The sequence below is a fragment of the Haliotis cracherodii genome, unplaced genomic scaffold, assembly GCF_022045235.1.
Source record: "Haliotis cracherodii isolate W230 unplaced genomic scaffold, xgHalCrac1.p SCAF_17, whole genome shotgun sequence".
Classification (NCBI taxonomy): Eukaryota; Metazoa; Mollusca; class Gastropoda; order Lepetellida; family Haliotidae; genus Haliotis; species Haliotis cracherodii.
In genome coordinates, this window is record NW_027266272.1 from 29223355 (window position 1) to 29243740 (window position 20386).

The 20386-nt window shown below is 38.0% G+C and overlaps 1 protein-coding gene across 1 annotated transcript; it reads left to right on the forward strand.

The window, feature by feature from the left end:
• The first annotated feature begins 1211 nt into the window (after positions 1-1211).
• Positions 1212-19238, forward strand: LOC139465043 (chondroitin sulfate synthase 2-like). Its single transcript, XM_071246735.1, has 6 exons — positions 1212-1379; positions 8298-9055; positions 10361-10489; positions 11289-11428; positions 13564-13796; positions 16790-19238. Exons 2-6 carry the CDS (start codon positions 8315-8317, stop codon positions 17899-17901), a joined length of 2355 nt encoding a protein of 784 aa, XP_071102836.1. The 5' UTR covers positions 1212-1379; positions 8298-8314; the 3' UTR covers positions 17902-19238.
• The last annotated feature ends 1148 nt before the right edge of the window (positions 19239-20386 follow it).

The following is a 20386-nucleotide window of genomic DNA, read 5'->3' on the forward strand; positions in this document are numbered from 1 at the left end:
CCCCCCCCCCCCCCCCCCGCCCCCCATCCTCCCTACATTGTCCTACTTCACCTCCCATGACCCCTGCTTCCCCCTTCATCATAAATCTCTCCCATCCATCCTCCGTACTTCCCCTCCATCACTTCTAGCTCCACTCCATCCTCCCTAGTTCCCCTTCATACTCCCTACTTCCCCCTCCATCCTCCCTACTTCCCCTTCATCCTTCCTACACCCCTACTTCCTTTCCATCCTCCCTACTTCCCCTCCGTACTCTCTACTTCACCTCCATCCTCTTTACTTTCGAGTGATTTTTCCTACTTAAACCAAGTTATGGTTGATATATAATTTAACATTAATTTTTTTATGACCTATATTTTCGTCAGTTACACTTGGATACGCAGCTTATCTGGAGCTCTGCTTTAAAGCCATTAAAATGGACCCAGCGGGGCTTGCAGCCCCTCCACCCTGGCTTCTCACTCATTTAGACATCCAGGGGTTGACAGCTATGTGAATTTATGTCGATTAACATACGCATATAACTCCATTTGATATTGAGTTATGTCGTTCAGATATTAGGCAGTATTTTTTTCGCTCACAGTTTCCGTAAAGCTTCGAAATTTAAAAAAACCCACGTCGCACAGTACTTTTATCGGTGTACGATAAAAAGCCAAGACATTTACTGTTTTTCAACGCAGAATAAATTCTCGGACAACACTTAGAGGTGTCTTTTTTTTAAACCGGTTTAATATTTGCAGTTAAATTTACACCATCAAATGGGAAATTTAATATTCTCCACCTCTATGTAATTTTATAGCTAGAGGTAGATCCAGAGCCGCGTGAGCGCAATTCTCGCACAACCTTCACTTTTCCGATCTTAGGAAAATGTGCGTCAGAAACCCCCCGGCATCCAGAGGGTTAATTGAGATAAAGACAAGAATTTTCGTTTCACCATGCTGGTTATTATATATAAGTTCAGTCTTAAAAACGAATTTACAATAAACACCATAATTTATTTTATAAACGGGGATGGGTTCATGCTCCAAAGACATTGCGTCCCGGAAACCAGTTGAAAGAAGCGCCGTAGCATTGCCGAGAAGGCTGGGTCCCGTCTCTCATATCCGAAGTGGACAGCGCGCATAGCACGTTTAAGCTATTATAAGAGCGCCACCTGACGACAGTGCGAAGGCGGTCGAGTTGGCCGATAGCAAAATGCAAGCACTGCTGTGGAGTTTGATAAATAAGGCGAATGCAAAATCACTGTCTGGAGCTTGGGCTTTTTTACAACACGTTGTAACCAAAATGGCGATCTGTGGCAAGTGTTGAAAAGACAGTTAGGGCGTGGAAGTCTCATGGAAACATTCGCCTTATGGTCGATGAAATTCATACCTGTTATTAAGGAGGTAATCTTTTGTGTGAATAGACAGATCATTGTGCATATTAGTTAGTATGACCTATGATATTTACTGTCAACGACATTCACAAACACAACCGTAAACATGTAACTTAGAATCTAAGTTAGATGTTTGTGGTTGTGTTTGTTAAAGTAGGTTGGAAAGAAGCTGTCATGGAAATGTCCGAATTATATAGAAAAAGTATACATATATAGTTTTATAAGTTGTAGAATGGCATGTTAATATTGAACAATCAGAACTGAATGTTACTTATCCGGGTATATGGACCCTTCAATCGAGATATTAAAGTTGAAAACTTGTCTGTCAAAATAGTGTACAACAACAAGTTTGTCAATTATCAATAAACGCCACAGTCAGAAGTTTTCCACACAATGGTGCCATTCCGGAGTTTGGCTAAGATTGTATATTATCTGTCTGTAACAGGAAAATTCAGAATTTGGAAAGAAGTATAATTTTGTCTAAAATTAGAATTTATGAAAAGTCATCATTTCTACAACTAGCTCTATAAGTCTAAAGCTTTCTAACCTTGCATTCAATGTAAAACTAAGTAGTCTTAATAAGCATGATAAGTTCAAGCATTTCATATGACTTTATAACATTTTTACTATTTAGGACATAGGTCAAGTAAAAAAGGCAAATCTGAGGGTTTTATTAAGTTTTTTTAGTTTCGATCCCTACCTCGCAAATATATTCAGTTAATATTTAACAAAACAATATATATCAATATTGGTGCCTTAAAGGGGCACTGATCTAAAGCAATTCCCCGGGACTGGTTGTTGCCTTTGTTATTGTTTTATCAGTGTGAGTACCCGGATGATATAGCAGAAATCTAGACTAAAGTACTGTCGGAAATGCTAGAAAACTGCCTTTTGCCTGTTAAAAAGGAATATAATTTTTCACAGACCGATATTGAAATATCCAATAACTACCGATCGCCCTACCTGTGGTTTTAAGTATTTTAGTCACAGTTACAGGAGACAAATTCAAACGAAAACATGAAGTTCACATTTATTCTAAGTCCAATGATGGCAGTCTGAAACAGACTATAGAAATATGCGCAAGTTACTCTGTTACAATGATAATAATGTAGTCTTCCTAAAACATGTACTCCACACACAAAAATCATTTTGAGAAAATTCTAGATGTGCATCTTCTAAAATGACAAAATGACACTGCGTTTTTTTTGTTAACATTTCTCCCATGATGCATGTTACATTACACTTGCATAGCCGTAGGCAAGGTACACGATATGGAATCTGTACTTGGAAATGCATACAAGTTCTTTACACCAGAGAGATAGAGGGAAACTATTATTAATTTAGATAGGGTGAATTACCGAACTGCCAAAGCTATGAGGTTTTCAATTCATACCATCAGGTCTATGTTATGATAAGAAAACAAAACAGGTATATGGGTGGTCTCAAAAACAAAACTGGGGCAAAAAAGAATTTGGACAGCTTTGATACAGGGTGATTAGGCGTATAGTGTACAAGCTTTATGAGCAGAAGGTAGAATTTGGGAGGAAGATACAATTAATGTTTCCAAGAGATGGGATTTCAATACATTGCGCGTGGTGATGACCGAGCACTTTTCAGGGGAAAATACTCCCTCCTGTCTATGAGGTCACATTATCTCCGAACCATTCATAACTATCACAGTCAAGGTGTCCAGATAATTTACCTTGGTGAATCATTCCACTGACTATATGTGGCTATTGGCAGATGGACAAAACATGCAAAAAGCACCCATTGTACCATCAAGTAAAGGTAATCGTGTCATTGTTTTGCACGCTGCAACCCATGATATGGGGCTTATTGATGGATGTTTTCGAGGCGAAAAAGAAAATTGGTGATTTTCATAAGGAAATTATAGGAGGTAATGTGTTCATAGACTGGTTGGAACTTCAGCTATTGCCCATTTTAACATGTTTAATCAACGTCTGTGTGGTTGTCATGGATAACACCAGTTAATATAACGTCCGGGAATCAGACACTGTTGCCCAAACCATGAGTAGTCTGAAGGCGACCATACAGGAATATATGACATTGGTCAACTTCAGATCATATGAAACGAAAGTTCATGGAGAAAATTAGGCTGAATAAGAAACCAGTAAAGTACAAGACATGTGCTGGCGACACAACACGGTTACGTTGTCTTACGCATGGCAGTCAGACATTGTGAGCTCAACCCTGTTGTGTCTATCTTGGCTAAATGTACAGGGTTCGTGGCAAGACATATCACAACATTCAAAAGTACAGATTGATATACGTCATCAGCGGAAATAAATGCTACCTCAAGAAACCATCTGTAGAACAACAAATACTTCTGGATTCCAAAACCCCAACCTTCCAACACTCATCCTGTTTCATAGCTCTTAACTAGTCCATCATGTTTCCAAGCAAATATAATGCAGTTCATATACTAAATTGCTACCTCATCAACGCATGTCAATTAAGTACAATAACAGTAATATGTTGAGACCACCCCCAACTCGGTGACATTAGCACCTGGGAGAATGCACGGAACGGTGTGAGGTCATCACCTCAGGACAGGTGTTGGGTAATTACCTCAGGTTATAGGCCATTTCATACATGCATGACAACACACAAATATTTTCTAAGTTTATCATCATTTTACCTGTAAAAGTACATTTTAAGGGTAATCACAGTGTCAGTTAGGACAGGCTAGATTAGGGCAATTCGCTTTATTTTGATATATGCTCTTTTTATAGTCCTATGACTCGTATATATTAAATGAAACCAGAAAAGCAGTTTTCTAGCATTTCCGACAGTACTTTAGTTCGTGACCTGTGCTGCGCTACTTGTAAGCGCTTTCATTGATAGTGTAAGGGCGTATGGTCACATTGATGAACAAACTTAAATATAGTTCAGTTTTGAAAATAATAACAAAATGTAGGTATCTTTGCATAGGTAATGGTGACGAAGTTTTGATAAGTCACTTGCTTGGTATTGTTCAGTTTTCGTTTACACTATTTTGACTTGCAACACACACAGAAAATATTTCAACTGAGCATTGCTTATTTTATCATGTGTATATTTCATAATCAAAATGTGTAACTTTTTATTTATTAAACGTCTAAATATTCAATTATTTTACAAATTGACTGAAAAATCTGTCCATTTCTGTTATTATGATAACAAATTCCAAATATTTTTATGCTTTACTTTCATCAGCCAGTGACTGAAAATGATAGGATTAAAAGAAAACGAATTTCAAAGTACATTTCTGTAGTTTTGGCTTCTAATCCTAGCATAATTAGTCTATTGTGATGTTTGTCTCGCATCAAAGAACTTCCCAACGAAAACGTAGAGGAACAAAAATGATTCTATTCAATGCAACAGCAAATGAATGAAAACAAAATGCAAATATCATAATTACAACCTAGTTGAACCTACCAAAGTTATATGTATAAATTTAGGCAGCTACCTTGTTCAAGGAATGTATCCATGAATATCCACACAAAGGAACAATATCCCATACGTCTGTAGCTGTACAAATCAACTTATTCGATCTCACATGTCTCTGTAACAATCAAATATTTGAAAATACATACAGCTTTTCCAGATATTATGACCCGTGTTCATTTCTCAACTGATCACTTAGTTTGTTATCCCCCGCCCCAACAAAGTTGGTGGGGGATATAGAAATGGGTTCCGTCCGTGTGTGAGTGTGTGTGTGTGTATGTTTGTGTTTGTGTGTGTGTGCGTGCGTCCCGAAATCGTTTCCGGTTCATAACTCAGAAACCGTTAAATATTTCTCTACGAAACTTTGTATGTCTATCAGACTCATGCTGAACTGGTGCCTTTTGCTATTTAGGAATTTTATGAATTTTTATTTTTTACGTTTCCATGGCAACAAGTTGGACTTAGGTTCTATAAGGGTGGTGTTCGTTTCAGGAGCGTAACTAAAACTGCGTTAAATACTTTCTTACAAAACTTTGCATGTCTACCAGGCACATACTGAACTGTGCCTTTTGATATATAGCACTTTTATAAATTTTTATTGTTTATGTTTCCATGACAACAAGTTGGATTTAAGTTTTAATATAGGATTGGTTTACTGAAGTAGTATAACAAATAAACTGTTAAATATTTCCTTGCCAAACATTGCATGTCTATATATAAAGCGCATACTGAACTAGTGCTATTTGATATTAAGGAGTTTTAGAAATGTGTATTTTCGAATTTCCATTGCAGCTATTTTGACATGGGCCAAGAGAAATGTTGGGTCAGTTACCTGGTTTGGGACCATAACATGTTAAAATGGGCGGGGGATATAGATGACTTTGTCAACTATATGCTTGTTTGAGGTGTTTCACATAGGTGTCAAATCTCAAAGGTCAGCTGAGAAAGCCCTCGTGACAACTATTTTCATAATGTCCATGGTTCTTTAGAAAACATAGAGTTAGATAACAATGAACAATCAACGTTGTATTGGCTAAACCTTTGATCAAAGTATGTTGTTTTTACATTGGCACTTCAGGCCCAGATATGGGGGTATTCTGTCTGCTTTAGTAAACATATACATGTAAACACTTACTTTCGACAAATCCACTGCAAAACAGTGATTATTCAATGAACATATTTTCTGCTGATCCTTTGATGGCCAGGAATGATCAGTTAATTTACATAAAAGTAAATCAACTGATCACTCCTCTTGCTGCGCTGCCACTGTGCATATTACATAACAAACATTTCACCCAACTTCAAACCGGGATTCAGATTAAATAATTACCCCAGACACAAGAAATGCCAAATGGGAACCTTTGTCTGGTAATCATGTCTGGAGCTACCACAAATTATACCTGTAATAAATTAATTAACTGGAGTTCAAGTGAATGACAACAAATACACAGGCGTTGGGTTATACCAGGAAATATGGATGACAACAAGGGAGTAGCAATCATATTATCCAGGCAATCCGAAATCCAAAATGCTTTCACTTTAGGGATATGTTTTATTATTATTAAACTATAACCATCAGGGGTATTTCCAACTAAGAACATCCGATGAGCTTCCACCGTTCTTTTTGTCTGTTTGTTTAGGTTGAAGAAATTAATTAACATGCACCCTTTTTCGAAATCTTCATACATCACTGGTAACCGTAAAACAGATATTGCCTCGAAGTTTATGTATGCTGTCCTTACAGACGGTAGCCCAGTCTCTTGTCACGCTCAGTTGCGTTAGCGAGCACAAGTACTTGTGGCAGCTAGTGAGCCCTAGTGGGTAGTGTTAGACAGCCGAGAAGAAGCCAGAGATTAGTGCCCCTTTAACTTGATAAAGTTGATATGTTTTTGTTCCTGTTCTCAAAGCTCATTATATATTTAATCACGATTCTAAACATCCTGAATTGTTAGATTTTTGTCAACATTTAATGATTTGTTGTTGACAAAATTGACTGGTGATTTAATGATCTCACACTTTGACTTTACAAAAGAATGAAGTTATAGTGCTATATAAGAAGCCTTATTCTTGTTATCCCCAGCCAAAATGTGGAACTGGGGATATGGGTTTGGTCTCTGTCTGCCCAACTTCAGTGGGGAATTTTTTTTCCTGAAACTGCTATGGCCACTTATACCCTGTTCACATGTGCGGCTATACATATGTATGTATATGTGCATACGTGTGTAGAAATACATATGTGAGTATACTTGTCATGTGAACGTGTTTACTCATGTGTGTACATTTACACCAGGAGCAAATTTGCATCATGTCTGGAGCATGTGCAAATGTAAATTTGCACTGTGTGTATATGTTGCAATGGGAATGTTTATGTCAACCTAAGAGGATGAACTAATAATATCTGTTCTTTTGCCAACACCAAACAAATTGTTAACACTTGCCAACTTTTATGTGTATATATAGAGTTGAGCGGACGGTGTTTTCTTTTGGTTTGAAGGGGTCAAAACTTTGTGTACAAATTAAATGAAACACATGCTGCTTCACACAAAAAGTTTAGGTGAAATAACTGTATAAAATGTAAAGTCAGACATGTGTAAAATTACAAAGTGAATGTTGTGCATGTGAACAGAGTATAAGGATGACGAGTGTCTCTGTGGTCAAGTGGTAGAGCGTCTGCCCGGAGAGCGGAAGGTCCAGGGTTCGATCCCAGGCTGTGTCATACCAAAAGACATAAAAATATAGTACTTATTGTTACCCTGCCTGGTGCTCGGCATTACGGGGCTAAAATAAAGACTGGTCGGCTCAGAGTCAGTATACAGTGGCTGAGTAGGGTATTCATGTTACAACTATTGCATGTTATCTCAGTGGACTAGCACTATAAAGTCGCCATTGGTACGGACTAGTATTAGCAGCCACACACATGTGCATGCACGTCGCTATATAAATGCAGTAATCCTGGACGTGATGTTAACGACCATTTCACCTAGCTAAGGATGACATTCTGCGTACATCATAAAGGATTCAAATTATTCTGGATTGATCACTGGATTGTCTCGACCATTTACTGTGATCCATCATATAGCTGGAATATTGCTGAGTCAGGGAGTGTGGCATTAAACAATAAACAAACAAAACATCCAAAACCTGCTACTTGTCCATTCTATAGCGCTGGCTACAGATCTCAGAGATCAATAATAGTTAACTAAATATTGATCAAGTTTGGATAAATATTGGATAAGTAACTCTGAGCAAATATGAAAAAGCTCAAAAACATGTTTCATGTCACCAAAATGGCCCAAAACAAGTCTGTTTGGTAAATTAAAACATTATTTCATCACAATAGTTCATGTATGATATTATCGATGACATAATTTCCATATTAATAATCAATAATCGTTAATATTTCTTCCCATCAATGATAATTCCAACTGTCGATCTTTTTAGTCAGCCTTATCATTCAATCACAATTTTGATTGTCTTGCAGAATGGACTATTGACGATATGAGGACTCCACGTAGACTTAGCATCAGTATCAAGATTGATATGAAGTGTTTACGCCCCTTGCTGACGCTTATCATAGGGCTGTGCCTTGGGATCACCATGAGCATGATGTATGCCCCCTTCAGTGAGGATAGCTGCGAAACCTACGTCTCCAAGCAAGACCCTCAAGAACTTGTAAAGAGACGTGAAACAAAATCCTTAGAGGTTCAACAAGACGGAGAAGGAAAGTTTGAACCCCGATTGCGGCTACAGGAAAAACCAGGGGGGAATACCGGCGTTGGTAATGTTGGCGGGTCGACCAAAAAACTCATCCGACCTCGGTATGCATCAACAGAATTGGGAATACTTGATAAGCTATTTGTAGCTGTGATCACATCGCGAAATACTATTGACACACTTGGTGTAGCTTTCAACAAGACTGTTCAACATCATGTTACCAAACTGGTTTTCTTTATGGACGATAAGGGTCAGTCTCTGCCTTCTGGGATGTCTGTTGTGAGCTTTGCGGACAAGCGCCCTCACCTGATCCCAATACACATTCTCAAGTATATCGCTGAACATTACCCAGACAAGTTTGACTACTATATGTTTGTGTCTGATCGGACTTACATCCGTGGGGAAACGCTGTTTGACTTTGTGAGTGGTGTGAGTGTGAGTCATCACATGTATCTGGGATGCCCCAAAGCTGCAGATGGAACTAATGTATACTGCTCCCTGGATGGGGGGATCATCATTTCTCAGGTACATATTGTAACTTTTTCTTTGTCATGTTAAACCAATGTGTATCATGGAGGAAAATAGGTCACTGGTGCCCCATTATTGTGCAAGGTGACTAGACATGCTAAATGGGTCCAATGTAGGATTCTGGTGCTGAATCATGTGAACATAGTGAATGGGTCCCCAGTACCCAGTCCTTGTTCAAGGTAACTAAATAGGTCCACTGTAAGGATTTCGGGGGTGTACAGGTCCCCAGTACCCCATGATTGTTCAAGGTGACTAAATAGGTCCACTGTAAGGTTTCCGGGGCTGTATTGGTCCGTAGAACCCTATAAATGTACAAGGTAACTAAATAGGTCCACAGTGTAAAGATTCTGGGGGTGTACAGGTCCCCAGTACCCCATGCTTGTTCAAGGTGACTAAATACGTCCACTGTAAGGATTCCGGGGGTGTACAGGTCCCCAGAACCCCATGCTTGTTCAAGGTGACTAAATAGGTCCACTGTAAGGATTCCAGGGCTGTATCGGTCCCTAGAACCCTATAAATGTACAAGGTAACTAAATAGGTCCACAGTGTAAAGATTCTTGGGGTGTACAGGTCCCCAGTATGCCATGCTTGTACAAGGTGACTAAGTGGGTCCACAGAAACGATTCTGCTTGATCCATGCTTGTTGAAGTGGTTTGTCTGGCCAGGATTTGATTATTTACGGGCTGGTTTGATGTTGATATAGCTGAAATATTGCTGACTCCATCATAAAACAACATTCATTCTTTCTATTTTCGTGTAAGAAAAGGCAGGCTTTGAAGGTGTGTCAGTCTGCTTGAAATCATAATGTGATGGGACACCTGAAGTATAAATTTGGTAGCACTTCTTCATCATGTTTTCAGCTTGTGGAATTTCTTTGATAATAGTTAAGGGTGATTGGGGAGCCTAGTGGGTAACATGGTTAAATTGTATGCTCGCCCCACCGAAGGCCAAGGTTCAATTTCCCACAATGTGACTTGGGTACAATATGTGAAACCCATTTCTGGTGTTCCCCGCTGTTATATTGCTGGAATCTAGTTCATACTTGTTCACTCGCTCAAAATATTTATCATGTTTATTATCATTATTAGTGCTGCTGTCCTAGGTCAAGGAAAAGGAAAGCTTATACACCTCATTGAGCATGATTACGTTTGGTTTACTTGATCATCATCATCATCATCATCATTATCATCATCATTATCATCATCGTCGTCATCATCATCATAGCATCACTGTAGGCATGGTTTTGGTAGTAACACTGGGTACAAAGTATCCTAACTTTTTTCATTCCTGTTTTGATTTCAGTCTATTCTTTCTCAAGTTCTGTCTGAGATGGAATGGTGTACTACAAATTGTCACTCTTCAGACCCCACCATCAACATGGGTAAATGTCTTCAACATGCCACTGGGCGTTCATGTCAAGGCCATATCAATGTAAGTCTGCTGTTTACCATTGTTACCCTCTACAGTTTCCTAAGCTCAATTTGTGTGTGTTGTCAATAATACTTAACATGCTAAGACATGCAGCCTTAGGTCAGGGAACAGGTCTAGGGGAGTTTATGTCATCTGCATGTCCCAAGGCTTTATCTGGGATTATCAACATAAGTCTGGCAGGCAAATTGAAAAGTCCATATTTCTTTTGCTTTATATATTTTCCATATTAACATATTGCAGTGATAGAAACTACCAGTTTTAGTCTTCTAGTCCTTATGATGCTAACCTAGTGTAACCCTTAAAACTGGCAAATATCTACTAGTTCTTATGATACCTTAACTCTTGGGCAGTTTGGCAAGGTCTATAGGACTAGAGCCAATTTATGATATTGGTTTTGTTGCACTAAACATTATAATAAACATTATTGTTAGTTCCAATTTTAGATTTGGGATAAAATCAGATTTTTAGCTTGATTTGATACCTCTCTCCATGAAGAGCAGACAACCCTTTATAGGAGATCATGTCAAAGTTTGACTCACCCAATCCAACTGAAGGATGCATGGGCTCAGGAGTCAATCAGATTTCAGCTACCAAACTATTCAGTTTCATTTCTCTACCACCTTCATCATGTTAATTTAGAAGTTAGCACAAAAAACACATTTACAAACTTTTGTGTTAGAATCTGCCTTTTAGTATGGCTTGTTACGTCCCTGTATCTTTTGGTCCATTATGTCCATCCACTAATTTGGACTTCTCCGAAACTGGCAATAAACATTATGTGCAAATGCTTCCATTTCAGTTTCATCCATATGGACACACACAAGTACACGACTTCGACTTTGATGACGACATTGTAACTCTTAAAGAAAAGGAGACCTTTAACAATTCCATTGCAGTTTATCCCATGCCTGATGACACAAACTATTACAAACTTCACCGGTAAGTCCTAATTTCTTTCAGTTCAATGTGATCATGTAATATTTAATTATCAGGGTTAGAAATTAATCGTTATTTTCACTAGTCTGTAAAAGTTATGTGCTACAGCGTGTCCATATCCCTAATGGTGAGAGTGGTAGTTGCTTATCATTCCTGAATAATTTACTAGTCTTGGACTTTGTTAATATTGACTGGAATTTGTTAAGTTCAGACCCTGATTATATTCTTTGTAGATTTGTAGACCAACATTGGCAAGTGGTAAACGGCTTAGACCTGTATCTGTTTGGGATGGCCTCCCACATTAAGTTGTCACTCCATGATAACACTGAAATACTGTTCAAACTTGAGTTAAGCCCAACATGTGTAATAACAGGGGTCCCGGGGAAGAATAGGTCACTTATCCAGGATCTGTAATACTGTTGATTGTGGGGCAGAATAGGTCACATAGCCGGGATCTGTTATTCTGTTGATTGCAGTGTCCAACCCAGGCCGCGTAATTGCACGATTCACGCTAAAAAATCAATACGCCCCTCATAAAAAAAAAAAATCAAAGCGCCATCTGTCGCGCACAGTAATTTCTTGTTCAGTCACTTACTTTATCAGCTGTTTATCCCTACCATTAGATTCAATACTCATTAAATCTTTAATCAATTAACGAAGAAAGGCAGTTCACAGCAAACATAGTAAACAACTGTCGATGACCGATCGATAACAACCGGAAGTTCGAACACGAGTGACGTCCCTTGGGCTGCTGAATAAATTATCGACAGGATTGGCATAGGAAATGAAATTTGATTTTCTTTAGCAGAAAACGTATCAAAACTTTGATCAAAATTATGTTGTATGTTGTTGTTTAGTAATCAAAAACCTTTGACAAGATGTGTAAAGACAATAAATATTATATCTTGAATAGTTCTGAAAATATTTTTGAGTATTTTAGTTCGTTTAAGTTTCATTTCTGAAATCACACAATATGAATCGCCGACTGTCATAGCAGATGATCTTTTGAATAGTGAATGACCATGTCGCGCAAAAACAAAAGAATTACAGACTTTTTTAATCAAAATAGAAAAAAGCATAAAGCATTGTTATTCATTTCAGTTCTTTATTCTAAACTGTTACACTTTTATATGATGATGTTCCAGTACATAATACAAATTAAGACATTTTTGAAGAAAGCAATTATACCCCCTACTTTTTCAAAATCCCTCCTATTTTCTACATGATGGGGGGACAATTCCCTTCTTGATTTTCAATTCTGGTTTGGACACTGGATTGTTGGGCAGAATAGGTCACTTATCCAGGATCTGTATATCTGTTGATTGTGGGGCAGAATAGGTCACTTAGCTGGGATCTGTTATTCTGCTGATAACTTTCACTGATGTTGAGTAAATGAAAACCTTATTGTATAACCAATCAAAGGGTAAATATATAAATGAAATTAGCATTACCTATGTTGTTGAGTGGAACAGATGAGACATATGTCTATGACCCCTTGGGCATGCCAGAATCTTAAGATTATGGGTTTGAATGACAGAATCGCCTTGACTGTGATACTCAGTCTGTCAGCACCATACCCATGCTCTTGCCTTTCACAACAGTGTTAACCCTGTGAAGATCAGGGTTCGAATAGGTCTTCAGCCACCCTTGGTTGCCGTAAGAGGTGACTAGGCTTGTCGTAAGACGCGACTAACGGGACGGGGTGGTCAAGCTTGCTGACTAAGTTAATGCATGTCATCATATCCCAATTGACCCATGAAAATCTGGAGTAGAATAGGTCTTCAGCAACCCATATTTGCCGTAAAAGGCGACTATGCTTGTCGTAAGAGGAGAATAACGGGATCGGGTGGTCAGTCTCGTTGACTTGGTTAATGCATGTCGTTGATCCCAATTGCATGGATCGATGCTCATGACATGAATCACTGGATTGTCTGGCCCAGACTCGATTATTTACACTAAATTACAGACAGCCGTCATGTAGCTGGAATATTGCTGAGTCCCGACGTTAAACAACAAACAAACAAACAAACAAACACCACCATGACAACAGCGTTAATCATCTGAGACCTGAATTACTTTAGGTGCCAAACTCAAGTCACTCACTCATTCATCTATGTCATTATTTGTTTTTTTGACAGATACTTTTGTATTCTGGAACTTAATCTGACAGAGCAAGCCATTGCTAAGACAACAGAAAATATCATCTATATGAGTCAGTTTGCCCCTGGGGGCAGAGACAGCATCACATGGCCTGTTGGGGTCCCAGAGCCGTATCGACCCAAGAACAGATTTGATGTCATCCGCTGGGACTACTTCACTGAAACTCATATCTACTTTGATGATGATTTCTCAAATGTGGAGGAGTTAAAAGGTAAATTGGAGTGAAAAATATGTTATGTCATAGGCCATTAATATTATTATTTGTCATGTTTATTGAAACTCTGTGACCAAATGTATAACAAAAATGGGTGGGGGGAATGACTCTTATTTTTATGCGTCTGACACGTCATGCGATAAAATTTTCTGTTTAATAATGAGTGAGTGGTTTTATGCAGTATTTGTAGCAATATCACTTTTGGGAACATCAGAAATGGATTTCACACATTGTACTCATGTGGGGAGTTAACCTGTGTCTTTGGCTTTACCCACTTTACCCCACTACCACTGTGTTTTAAGAAAAATTACATTCCAAAAATATTTTGGTTGATGATGCTGGTGGAATTAAAAAATGAAAGGTCCGAAAATAGAAAAATATTCCCACCTCCTCTGACTTATGGAGAAAGACATACCCGGGGTAATAGCCAAATGGGGATTCCAGGTGAGTGTTACAAATATGTTATTTATTGAAGATTATGTGCGCCCCGAGTGATTCCAGGGCACGAGAAGTTCCCAGTACATTCTTATCAAGAGTCTGTGTCTGAGTGGGGTATTGATATTTAACTGCGGCATGGTATCTAAGTGAGCTAGCACTGTAAAACTTGCATTAGTCTGGACTAGTATATAAGCTGCCCCATACGCACATGTGCGTCTCCATGTAAGTGAAATTATCTTGAACATGTTATAGAGGATATTCCATGTGTTGAGAGACATATCATGTTCCTCTCATTGAGTGACGGGACAAAGGAGATATTTTCAGGACAGGCATAGCCACTCGTGAAAATATCTCCTTTCCCTCGTCATGAGATGAGAGAAACATGATATTCCACGAGAACCATGGAATATCCTATTTATCCTATATTATTATCCCCCGCCACGAAGTGGAAGGGGGATATAGGAATGGGTGCTGTCCGTCCGTCCTGCCGTCCGTCACATTTCGTTTCCGGAGCAGATCTTGAAAACCGTACCATATTTCTTCACCAAACTTGGCACATAGATAGATCTAGTGGTGAACTAGTGCCTTTTGATAGTTTGGGATTTAAAAAAATATTATTTTTCGAGTTTCCATGGCAATGACTTTGATTTAGACTGAAAATGGCGGTAGTCCTCGTTTCCGGAGCAGATCTTGAAAACCGTACCATATTTCTTCACCAAACTTAACACATAGATAGATCTAGTGGTGGACTAGTGCCTTTTGATAGTTTGGGATTTAAAAAATATTATTTTTCGAGTTTCCATGGCAACGACTTTGATTTAGACTGAAAATGGCGGTAGTCCTCGTTTCCGGAGCAGATCTTGAAAACTGTACCATATTTCTTCACCAAACTTAACACATAGATAGATCTAGTGGTGGACTGGTGCCTTTTGATAGTTTGGGATTTTAAAAAAAAATATTTTTCGAGTTTCCATGGCAACGACTTTGATTTAGACTGAAAATGGCGGTAGTCCTCTGTTTCCGGAGCAGATCTTGAAAACCGTACCATATTTCTTCACCAAACTTGGCACATAGATAGATCTAGTGGTGAACTAGTGCCTTTTGATAGTTTGGGATTTACAAAAAAAATGTTTTTCGAGTTTCCATGGCAACGACTTTGATTTAGACTGAAAATGGCGGTAGTCCTTGTTTCCGGAGCAGATCTTGAAAACCGTACCATATTTCTTCACAAAACTTGGCACATGGATAGATCTAGTGGTGAACTGGTGCCTTTTGATAGTTTGGGATTTTAAAAAAAAAATTTTTTCGAGTTTCCATGGCAACGACTTTGATTTAGACTGAAAATGGCGGTAGTCCTCCTTTCGGGAGCAGATCTTGAAAACCGTACCATATTTTGCACATTGATGTGTCTAGTGGTGAACTGGTGCCTTTTGATAGTTTGGGATTTTTTTTTAAAAGTTATTTTTCGAGTTTCCATGGCAACGACTTTGATCTAGACTGAAAATGGCGGTAGTCCTCCTTTCCGGAGCAGATCTTGAAAAACGTACTATATTTCTTTACAAAAAGGCCCAGTGACCATAGTGCAGAGGAGCTTATGCATTGCACACACCCGACATGTCATATTGGCGGGGGTTGTGAGTATTTCATGCTTGTTTGTGTAGTTGTTTACCAGAAAATTCATTCTTTTCATTACAAATGTAAAACCTTTAACGTAATATGAAGTGTAATGTTCACTGCAATGAGAAGATCACTTTCCTCAACTTCAGAAATCTCAGTCTTTCACACTGAAGTACGTACTGGTAATAAAAAACCCACTTCACCTCACCTCTGGTTTTGCTTGTTAAACAACCCATTTCTTTTGTCATGTAGATTTCAATGAATATAGGAAAAAGTCTAAGGACATATTATATTAATAGATTTAACTGGATCATTAAAGTATATGAGGCGGGATGCATTCTAAAGTTGCTTATTTCATTTCAATTAAGAAACTGTTCAAGGCATATGTGAGCATTTTACTCCCTATGGGTGATCATCATACCATTGTCAGTTTCTGAAACATGGTTGTATCATTCATTACCAGTTACTGTTGCGCATCTACTCCTCAGAAACAAGTTCCGGGTTAAAAAAAATTAGTGTTGAGAAACCCATGCTTAATGTAAAAGGCTTCTAACGGGATTGAGTGGTTAGGCTCAGTGACTCGGTTGATGCAGGTCATTATATCACATTTGTATTGATTGATGCTCAGGATGTAAATCACTGGATTGTCTGGTCCAGACTTGATTATTTACAAACAGATGTTTTTGCTGATTACCTCAGTTGCAACTATTCTTCCATCATTTTCCTCTTTATGTGATGACGTCACCTATTGTTCATGGCATCACCAAGGTGTGGTCTCTTTCTGTGATGGTTTCTGTTCCTCGTTAAATATTATTAAGACTTACACAATGAATTCATTCAGAACCGATAATTCATAATTCCTTGTAGCTTGTAGGTCATGTCAAATGACTGATACTTGTACTTGGTGTTTCAGATTATTGTTCTCATTGTTGTAGGTGTAGACAAGCAAGATATTCAAGAAGTCATCAAACTGTCTGTGGACAAACTGAATGCAAAGTACAACAACGGCTTCCTGTACTCTCACCTGGCCAATGGTTATCGCAGGTTCGACCCCCAGAGAGGCATGGAATACACAATGGACATAGCACTGCGGGATATCAGTGCTGCCAACAAAGAAGTGGAGAAAAGAGTGCACCTTGTACGACCCCTTGGTCAAGTTGAAATAGTGCCAATGCCATATGTAACTGAAAATACTCGCATCAATCTCATTTTGCCTGTTACAGAAGAAGACAAAGATGGGGTGGGGAATTTCCTCGACTCATATGCTCATACATGTTTGGACTCAGGAGACAACACATACCTGCTAATCGTGTTTATTTACAAACAAGGTTTTCAAGAAGACACTTTCTCGGTTCTTAAATCAATGATTTCCTATTATGAAAAAAAGTATCAAAGCAGTGATAAAATTGCATGGATATCGCTGCAACATAACAGTTCGTATTACTCCGAGTTCTTCATCCTGGACGAAGTCTCGCTCAAGTTTCCGCCCGATTCTCTGCTATTGATGTGCACTGTGGGTATGGAACTTGCAGCTGATTACTTCAACAGAATCCGCATGAATACTATTCAAGGATGGCAAGTGTTCTTTCCAATTGGGTTCTGGCAGTATAAACCGAATCTCATTTTCGATCGTAAACCCTACCCCACTGTTATTGACATTAATGGAAAGACGGGGCATTACGATGCCAATTCCTTCGAGCACAGCAGTTTCTATAACGCCGATTTTATCGCTGCGCGGAAATTACTCACGTCAACTGAAGTAAGAAATGAAGGATTGTTTGACATGTTTGTGAAATATCAGGTAATACATGTGTTTAGGGCCATAGAACCTGACCTTAAGCATAGGTATAAGCCCATGGAATGCTATCCAAGTGCACCGGAGAAACTGTATGAGCGTTGCTTGTCACGGAGAGCTGTGGGTTTAGCTACCAGGGGACAATTAGCTAAGCTTGTATTTGAGCACAATGACAAGGCTCAACAGGCAAGTGCGAATATGAAAGGGCCAGAAGATGATCCTAACATGGAGCCTATTCGACTGGAAAATTAGGGTTGTCACTCACTGACATGCTGGAAGTGAACCCAATTCTGGACTGGAACCCAGGGAGAGCTGTTATTTTTGTGATAGTTTCAGGAGGATTTTTCCTCGAGTTGTCCTTGTGGCTATGTTTTGTTATAAATCATATATTTTTTAAACAGTGGGAGTGTGTGTCTCGGTCTGATTGGTTGAAAATGTTAAATGTGGTTTGCAGGAAGGAAGGAAAATGTTCTGTATTTTTTACTATGGTGTGCATATATTCTTGATACATGTCATTTTGGTCTCAGTCCCAAATTTGATAAATAACATGAGTATTATGTATTAGGGACCGACCATTTCATATTGTGGGGGTGCCTGGGATTTTATTGAAAAAAATAAATTGTCCCAGAAAAAGCTTACAAAAGATGATGCTTCAGACTATTAAAAATTAACAAATTGTCAGCCACAAAAAATACATTGTTGCAAGACATTTTTAAAAAAAATCATGTTTTGGCTGATAGTTGTAATTAAATAAATATCTGGTTTTGCTGATGTGGCTGAAAAAATATCAAGTCTCAAAACAAAATCACAGTATGCCTCGCCCTGAATATCAAATGTCGGTATATTGCATTGGTCTCCTAAGAAGCTTTCCTTTAGTTTTTTGGTTATGTGCATAGTGCAATCAAGTGGGTTTAGTTGTAACCAAAGCATTCATTATATCATGATGTCATTGTATTCCTGGGGGACGTCATGCCTGTCTCACAGATTTTAGAGTAACCTTGGTACTGACCATTTGAATTTTATTATTGACGGATCTGGGTCTGGAATTTAGAAAAATCCAGAAAATCTGATAAAACTGTAAAGATAAGGAATATAATTTGTCCACAGGTCTTTGTCTCCCCCCAAAATTGTGTAAAAATATATCTTTCAGCTTCTCCTTTCACATGTTTCAGAGCAAATGATTTGTATGTTTTGAAGCTGTGATCAAAAGAATATATCCTCCTGCCTAAAATTAGTGAAAACAACAAGCTTTCACATCCCCCCCACTTCAAGAATATTAAGTGGTGGGTCCAATAGGAAGAGAATGCCATGGACAATTAAAAATAACTTTTCATATTTTTAATGTTGACAATCATGTTTTTCTCTCAGATTTTTTGTGTTTATTATCCAGGTTCATTTCAAGACAACATAATAACATCTGCAAATCTGAAAATAAGATAGGTTTTATGTCCTATTTTATAGCCTGGGAAGTAGATATCAACAGCAGTCACTATAATATATAGTGTTTATTTTTAGGCTAGTTGGCAGCACTTTCTTTCTTTTTCTTTTTGGATTTGATAAACATGTATTTTTGGATTTGATCAACTTTGTCTAAACATGCTAAAGCCACAATCAGAAAATTAAATAAAAGTGTTTATTTATTATTTTTTTCAACTACTCTTTCCATGAGAAATATAAAGGCATGCTATAAATATCAAACAAACGTGATGTTATCTTTTTTAATAAGAATTGATTAAAAGTGTTGTATATAGTCTGTTACCTTGTTTATATATTGTTATATATTCTCTGACAAGTAAATAATACTCACATTTAATACTGTTAAAAAACATCCATGAACAAAATTTGCCTTTTTTCCCATTAAGCCAACCAGCCCAATCAAATTATTGCTGAATCAGATAAAAACATATTGAGCAAAATAATTTTGTTATTTCCATTTTGACCTATCTGAAATGTGGTCCAAAAGTCATGCTTAAGCATTTGGTTCCAAACTAAAATAAGAGGTATCGACTCAACAGTGGGACTACATCACATTTATCTCCTAAATATATGCGGAAGATGTAACATTTAAGGGAAAGGTTTGACTAGATTCCTTGCTATCATTATCCCCCACTGGTCTCATACTCATTTCTCTCATCACAATACATGTTTGCAAGTATCCAGCATGCCATACATGTAGAATAAAAGTCTCATTATATTTACATGGTTTGTGATCTTCTCATGAAACAGATAAAGTTTGTTTTTTATTCCCCGGCTCAGTGAAGTTGGCGGGGCACACAGAAATGGACTCAGTCCATCTGTCTGTCCATAGATAGCTTTACAAAACTTGGTACACACATTCACCATATAGTGTAGATGTGCCTTGTGCTATTTGTGCGTGCCCTGCATTTTTAATATACTTTATATAATTTTTAGTTGAGACTGTCTCTGAACAGAATGGAAGCAGTTGGTTTCATTTCCGGAGCAGAACTTGAAAATTATTTTGGAGGTGTCTTTAAGAAACTTGGTGAACACATTCACCATGTAGTGTATATGTGTCTTTAGCTATTCATTACTCACCAAATTATTTTGTTTTTATGTAAACGTTATAAATTTAAATAGACTTGAATGGAATGGAAGCAATCTTGACAATTGTACCTCAGTCCTGTTATGTACTTCTTCATGAAACTTTGTACAATATCAGATAAAGGCTGTTTTAGCGTCTTGTTCTTTCAAGATTTTAAAATTGTGTTTTACTTCT